This window comes from Eimeria tenella, genomic scaffold, assembly GCF_000499545.2.
Source record: "Eimeria tenella Houghton genomic scaffold, Eth_scaff476, whole genome shotgun sequence".
In the NCBI taxonomy this organism is placed as follows: domain Eukaryota; phylum Apicomplexa; class Conoidasida; order Eucoccidiorida; family Eimeriidae; genus Eimeria; species Eimeria tenella.
Genome location: NW_013545625.1, coordinates 1 through 7,733, shown reverse-complemented (window position 1 = coordinate 7,733; position 7,733 = coordinate 1). Strand labels below are relative to the sequence as shown.

Genomic DNA, 7,733 nt, shown 5'->3' with positions numbered 1-7,733 from the left:
GCTGCGTGGCAGCAAGAGTTGCTTCAATATCTCCTCTAAGCCTAGCTAATTAGATTCTGCTGCTGCTGCAGCTCCAGCAGCAGCAGAAGGTGCGTCGGAAGCGGCAGGACAGATAAAGAACGCTCTGAGTCTGGAATAAGTGCTTAAGGTTCTGCTGCTGCTGCAGCAGCAGCAGCAGCGGAGCAATCCGCCGCAGCTGCCCACCGCTGCCCCTGCTGCAGCAGCAGCAGCAGCAAAACTCCGCCCGAGGCTGCCGCCCCCCCGCGGAACTGCGCCCCGCCCGCGGCGCGGCAGCAGCAGCCGCTGCAGCGCCCCGCAGCACAGCAGCAGCAGCAGCAGGAGCAGGAGGCCGTTCGGCGCGGGAAAAGGCGCAGCAACGGCAGAGCAGCAGCAGCAGCACGCGCAGCTAGTCCTGCTGCTGCTGCCACTTGGCGAAAGTGTCCATTTTGCCGTTTACGTGCCACCTCGCCAGCGTGAAGTAAACCCAAAAAGCCCAAAAGGCCCACCAGCAGCAGCCCATGGACACGGCGGACCAGACCAGACCACCCGCGCCGGTCCACAGCTCCGTGTCCACCCGAGTGGTCCACTGGTTCACTGCGGGGTCGAAGGAGAACTTGGGGGTGCCGGCCATGGCTGCTTTCCCGAAGTCCCAGTTCAGCTGCAGCGCCCTGCTGCAGCGCATGCACCGCCGCCGCAGCTGCTGCAGCGCGCCCCGCAGCGCCCAGTACGCGCTGCTGCCGCCGAGCCCGTGCATTGCTGCTGCTGCTGCTGCTGCTGCTGCGGGGGCTGCGCGCAGCAGGGGCACACAGGGCTGGGGGCTGCGGAGGGGCCACGGGGGCTGGACTGCAGGGAACTTAAGGGCGATTACTGCAGGGAATTAAAGTGCGGCTCTTTGCTTCTTGCATGCACGGAAAAGGCTGCGGACTGCGCGAGCCAGCTGCATGCACGGCCGGCCGCAGCAGCAGCGCGCCCAGTCGACCGCCGCTCTGCGTCTTAAGCTGCAAATTTAACGAAATTCAACTTTTAAATGCTTCAAAATGCTTCGAAATGCGAAAAATCAACCCCAAACGCGAAAGCACGCACTGCCCGCGAGCCACCCCTAGCCTACCACGCACCTGGCACTCCTCACGCTCCCGAAACGCCGCAGTCCAAAAAGCCTTCGATTCAGCTCCTCGAAAATCGCAAAAAGACTTCTTTTTAGTGTCTCTGCGCTGCTGCTGCTGCTGCTGCTGCTGCTGCTGCTGCGCTGCTGCTGCTGCTCGCCGCCGCCGCTGGGCTGCGGCGCCGCTGCGCATGCAGCTCGGGGCTTTCGGGTGTCACTGCAGCCTGCTGCGCGTTTTGCGCCTTCTGCTCCTTTATTCTTTCGTTTTTGTTTAATTTTACTTTATGCTTTTCGCAGAACAGAAAAAGCCGAACGAAATCCCGCGAGATCGACCCCCGCCGACTCCGCTTCCCCGGGTGTACCTACACCTCGCCGAGCTTCGCAGCAGCAGCTCCCGTCTTCAAAGATTTCACTCTTCCCGAATTTAAAAAGTCAAATTAAATCCGTAATTCCTTTTTTAGAGATCAGCCACTTCTTTTGGCGACGAAATGTCGGTAAGTCCGCTGCCGCAGCAGCAGCAGCAGCAAGAGGACCGTGAGCTTTGCTGCAACCCCCGCGAAAAGTTTGCTGCTACTGCTCCTGCATTTGCACTTCTGCAGCAGCAGCGGTGTTTTGCTGCCACAGTTGCTGCTGCTGCTGCTGCTGCTGCAGTTGAAGAGCTGCTGCAGCAAAAGTGTTTTGTGCTGCTGCAGCTGGCGCCGCTAAACCCTAAACCCTTTTTGACTTCTCTCACTGGGAAGCAAGTGATGGTCAAGTTGAAGTGGGGGATGGAATACAAAGGTACTTTAATTAATTAAACTAATTTAATTAAGATAAATTTATCAAATTTAATCAATTGATTTAATTGATTTAATTAATTTAATTTATTTAATTTATTCGATTTAATTGGCATCTTTTAAATCCCGAAAAGCCGCATCTTCCCGCTTTTAAAAGCTGCCCAAGCCGAATTTGCTGCTGATTTCAACACTGTGCTGCTGCTGCTGCTGCTGCTGCTGCTGCTGCTGCTGCTGCTGGTTTGCTGCTGCCGACTCCCATGCTGCTGCTGCTTGTGTGCTGCCATCGCCGCCTGCGCTCCTGCTGCGCTGCCTTCTCGCCTGCTGCTGACGCCGCCCCCGCTGCCGCCGCTGCTGCTGCTGCGCTGCTGCTGCTGCTGCTGCTGCTGCTGCTGCTGCAGGGTATTTGAAGTCCTTCGATGACTACATGAACATCCACTTGCTAAATAGTGAGGAGTGGGTGGAGGGAAACTTCAAAGGGAGTTTGGGAGAAGTTTTAATTCGCTGCAACAACGTGCTGTACATACGGCAGGTGCAGGGCGAAGACGAGGCCGAAGAGGCTTCTTAATAAATAAATAAATAAATAAATAAATAATAAGTAATAAATAATAAATAAATAATAAGTAATAAATAATTTAATTCGTTAATTCGTTTAATTTATTTATTTATTTAGTTCGGTTGCTGGGGGAGGTTTGGTCACCCCAGATGCAACGCCCGGGGAAACTGCAGCACTTTTAATTACTTCGGTTCTAGGGTTTAGGGTTTAGGGTTTAGGGTTTAGGGTTTAGGTTTAGAGTTTAAGGTTTAGGGTTTAGGGTGTGGGGTTTGTGGGTTCGCTATCCCTTTGAGAACGCACAGATCCAGTGCTGACCTCTGCTGTCAGGGTTTAGGGTTTAGCGTTTAGGGTTTAAGGTTTAGGGTTTGGAGTTCAGGGTTTAGAGTTTAGAGTTTAGGGTGTAGAGTTTAGGGTTTAGGGTTTAGGGTTTAGAGCCCTTAGTTTCGCTGATAAAGCTGCATGTTCCAGAATCAGAAATGCAAGCTGGAGAGTGGAACGAGTAGCTGCTTCTAGTGAACTTTGCTGCTGCACCAGCAGCAGCAGCAGCAGCAGCTGTTGCAGAAGCATCGGGTGCTGCTGCTGCAGCAGCTGCAGCAGCACTGATTGCTGCTGGTTGTGAGCTGCTGCAGCATAGTTCGAACTCGAGTCGGCGGAGCTCTATTTTTCGCGGAATTCGACTTTATTTTGAATCTGATTTAAAATATATTATTTTGAATTAAATAAGAATTAAAAATTAAAACAAAAAAGTCTTTTCTGCTTCCTTTTCTCTTTTTGCAAGTTTGAAACTCCGCGGGGGACTCGCGTGTGGCTGGTGGAACGTGAAATGGCGGACGTGGAGGCCGTCTTTCGTGTTTTTAATTTAAAATTTGAGTAAATAAATAAAAATAAATAAATACAAATAATAATAATTAAAATTAAGTGAAAGAAAGGGATTAAAGACGTGTTTTTGAGACTTTGGATCTGCTGCTCTCGCGGCGGGCAGTGGGGCTGTAGCTGCTGGGGTGTACGTACACGCAGCTGGTTGCTGGAGTTCGTTCGAGGCGAATTTGAATTGGAATTATTATTTCATTTATATTTCATTTATATTTTGTTTCGAATTATTTGGTTTGGGAATTGTTTGGAGTTGCTGCCGCGAAGTTCGCGGAAGGCGGCGCGTGTGGCTCGCCGCGGCTCCCGCGGCTCTGCTGCTTCTGCTTTCTGCAGCTTTCGGGATTAAAGGCTTTATTTATTTCTTTTTTCCTTTTCTTTTGTTAATTTCTTTTCTTTTTCCTCTTTTCAGTCCAAACTTTTCCTTTTTTCTTTTCTGCCGATGGCTGCGGCCGCCGCCGCCGCGCGCTGCGGCTTCGCCTTCTCGCCGGGTGTCTGTACACCCGAATTGCGCGCTTTGAACTGGAGTTTCTCCGCAGTTGCAAATCCCACAACTTCTTTCCATCATTTCAATCATTTTAATTCTTTTTTTCATTTAAATTGTGCACATCTTTCCATTCCAACCAAAGGACTTGCATGCAGAGCCAAGCCGCTCGATATTCATCTTTGCAAAGAAGTCCTTCGGGCTGCCCGCAGTTTCAAAAACTTGAATTTCAGAGACTACTTCGTCCGCAGAGTAAATCTGATTTCATTAATTAATTTAATTAATTAATTAATTTATTCAATTTGATTAATTTAATTGGTTTAATTTATCATTTAATTCATCAATTAGTGGACTGTTTAATGGACCATTTGGTGGATTACTTATCATTTAATTGTTTTCTAATTTTACTTTTAATGAAACCTTTAGCAGATCAGTTTCTTTTATTTCAGAAGAGCAGCTGCTGTTTTTTTCTTTCTTTTCTCGGCAACTTAAAATATAAATATATTATAAATATATATATATTGTTTATAAATAATATATATAGGATATATATTATATATGTATTATATATATTGCATATAATATATCTGCTTTCGTTTATTCGCCACTTGGGGTGTACGTACACTCCGCGCGCCTGCGGTACAGCTGCAGCAAACAAATTTTAAATTTCCACTTTTGAATTTTCATTTTTCAAGTTTATTTTTCTTTGCATGCATTCGCATGCATTTTAGTCAAAACAATTCTTCAGCTTTTGCCTCTTTTTGTAATAAACTGCAGCTAAATTATATATACATATATATATATTATATTTTATATGTATATAATATGTATATATATTATATAATATATATATAATGTATATGTATATACAATTCTTATATATATTATTATATACATATTATATTATGTATTACATTATATTATATCTTTTTATTTGATCTAAAACTTCTTGCGGTTCTGAGATTTGGAATTTGTAATAATTATTTGTAAATGTTTTTAAAATAAACATTTTATATTTCCAATAAATAAATAAGTATTCAATATTTATAACAAATGAATGTTTAATATTTCTATTACATAAATAAATGTTCAATATTTCTAATAAATAAATAAATATCTAATATGTACAATATATAGATGAGTCTTTAATATTCACAGTATGTAAATAAATATTTAATATTTATAATAATTAAATAACTATTTGCTATTTATAATAAAAAATAAACATTAGATATTTATATTAAATAATATTCTTTAGAAAGAGTCTTAAAACGCATGCAAGATCTCAAAAAGGAAATGTTTGCAAGAGGGCCCTTTGTTTAATTCTTTTTTATTTTAAAATGTTTCAGTTTCTTTCTTTAATTTGGTGTCTTTTAAAATTAAAAATGAAGTTTTAACTTCTTTTAAATGCAAATAATTCTTTTGAATTCAAATTTGGGTTTCAGGCGAAGGAGAAGCTGCGGGAGCTGCGGTGTACAGACACCGCAGACGCGGAGGCGCAGCTGAAGAAGGAAATTGAAGATTTAAAAAGACAAGCAACAATTACAAACATTTATCATTTGCCAACAGTTACAATTTACAAATGAAAAGAAACAAACTTGAATTCGAGTTCCGGTGTACAGACACCCGCTGGGGTGTACAGGCACCTCCCTCGGGTGTACAGGCACCTCCCTCGGGTGTACAGACACCCCGCTCGGGTGTACAGACACCGCACACTTCAGCTCCATTTGTTTCCGTTTTTTTGCGTCGTTTTTGATTTTGTTTTTTCCGTTTATTTCATCAGTTGTTCCCTCCAGACTGCTGCTTTTCTTTTGAGATTTTTTAAACGCCTTTTGCGTCTTTTCCTCCAAACGGATTTTTTTCTTTTCCACCAGCGGCTCACTGAATCCGCCTTCTTTAGCAGCGGCAGCAGCAACAGCAGCAGCAAATAGATTCGATTCAGTTGCTTCGAAATGATTATATATTTTGCCAGTCTATAGATTTGGAATTGAGAAAAAGAAAAAAGAAAAAAATTTGCAAATGCCGCAGCAGCTTGGACTCAGGCTGTGGGCGTTTCAGCTCTTCGCAGCTGAAGGGCGAAAAGGGGAAATTAGAAAATGCAAAAAGAGAAATGAAAAGAAATAAAAAGAAATAAAAAGAACAGAAATGATAAATAATTAATTAAAATGCAAAATGGAAAAGAAAGGTGCAAAAAAGAAAAAGGGTGAAAAAGAGATCGAAGAAAATGACCAGACGCGAGACACCCAAACGCCAGCTGTCTAGACACCCCAAAATGAGACACTTTCGAGCTCTGCTGCTGCTGCTGCTGCTGCTGCAGCAGCAGATAGCTCCCAACCAGCTCTAAGGATGAGTTTTAAGTGCATCTATTTCGAGGAAATGTATTTATAAAATAAAGATAACTTTATAGAAAGATATGCAGATATGTACTATATAGAAAGTATATCTTCGAACAATTATATATATATATATATCCATGTATATGTATACATGCATATTTATATATATATATTTTCTATATTATATATATAAGTATATAATTTATATCTATATATACATTTATATGTGTATATGTATATGCATTATATATATATATATATATATTTGATATTCTATTAAAAGCCCACAAGTCATTTGTTAAGCTAGCAGCTAATCTATAAATATACATTAATGTGTTACAGATTATTTATTATTATTTATTATATAGAATATATTTTATATAATATATTTTATATATATGACTTGTGGAGAGATATCTAAACAAATGCAGCAGCAGATGTTTAGTGGAGATAGGCAAATAAGAGCTTTTGCATGCATTCTTTTGAACTATTTTGAATTATTTTGAATTATTTTGATTTATTCTGAATTGTTTTAAATTGTTTTTGAATTATTTCGCAAAAAAATATTTGAAGACCTTTCAGTGGATACTTTGTGCATGCAGAGCGCTGAGGTGTCTGTACACCTCGCGGGTCGCTGAACTCGCCAAAAGGAACTTTTCGTGAAAACGAATTTTTGAAGACAAATGAAGTCAAATGTGGCCTTTGAGGCATTAATTAATTAAATAATTAAATTTAAACAAAAGATTCGACAGAAATTCAATTTACATGGGGAGATCCAGACGGCTGTCCACGCTACAGGCCTTACTTCAAGTGTACATACACCTGATGCATGCACAATCTGCAAAAGGTTGAATTTTACATATTTTGCAAAATATATAATGTTAGACATATAAACGCATGCAAGACCTTGTTTTATTTGTTTTAATTAATTAAATTGGCACAAGGACAACATGAATTGGCCTTGTTCAGCTTTTTGAATCATTTAATCAAATTTCCTCGACTTTTCCTTGCTTTTTTTTCCATCTTTTTGATCCATTTTGCCTCATTTGTTAATTTAATTATTTAAATTCAATTTTTCTTCTCCTCTTCTCCAATTCGTTTCCAACTGCAGCAAATCAAGAACTCGCGGTGGCCAGTGCTGCATGCTGCAGCAAAAACACAACAGCAAATGTCTACTGTTTATCATTTATTTTATCTCAGTTTTAGATTTAATTAATTTTAATTATTTGTTTAGATTGTTCTTTATCTTGGGCCTCTCCAGTTCCCTCTTTTCAAGAATTAATTTCTCCACAACACCAACAACCCCAAACCCTAAACCCTAAACCCTAAACCCTAGCGCATGGGCTGGTTCTCCTTTCCGCGTTTTTCGCAGCTATGCTGGGCAGCCTGGCTTTATGCTTTTTCCAGATTTTGTAAATTGAATTAAAACTGCAATTAAAAGCAAAAAATTTAATTTATTTTATTTTAGAGAAATATCTAAAGACCCACGAGCTCCCCCAGCTTCTCCGCGCCCAGCTCCTGCTGCAGCTGCTGCGCTGCAGCAGCAGGAAGCGAATTGAAAGCTTCCCGCAGCACAGCCAATTCATCCACAGCTTCCAAAGGGTCCCACCGCAGC

At 41.7% G+C, this 7,733-nt stretch overlaps 2 protein-coding genes across 2 annotated transcripts; one reads left to right on the top strand and one right to left on the bottom strand.

The window, feature by feature from the left end:
* Window positions 1–406: 406 nt before the first annotated feature.
* Window positions 407–1,295, bottom strand: ETH_00022250 (uncharacterized protein; the record flags this gene model as incomplete). Its single annotated transcript, XM_013380268.1, has 3 exons — window positions 407–786; window positions 926–998; window positions 1,116–1,295. The coding sequence occupies 3 exons, from the start codon at window positions 1,293–1,295 to the stop codon at window positions 407–409; spliced, it is 633 nt and encodes a 210-aa protein (XP_013235722.1).
* Window positions 1,296–1,590: 295 nt separating this feature from the next.
* On the top strand, window positions 1,591–2,443 carry ETH_00022245 (small nuclear ribonucleoprotein F, putative; the record flags this gene model as incomplete). Its single annotated transcript, XM_013380267.1, has 3 exons — window positions 1,591–1,596; window positions 1,795–1,882; window positions 2,277–2,443. 3 exons carry the CDS (start codon window positions 1,591–1,593, stop codon window positions 2,441–2,443), a joined length of 261 nt encoding a protein of 86 aa, XP_013235721.1.
* Between the last annotated feature and the right edge of the window lie 5,290 nt (window positions 2,444–7,733).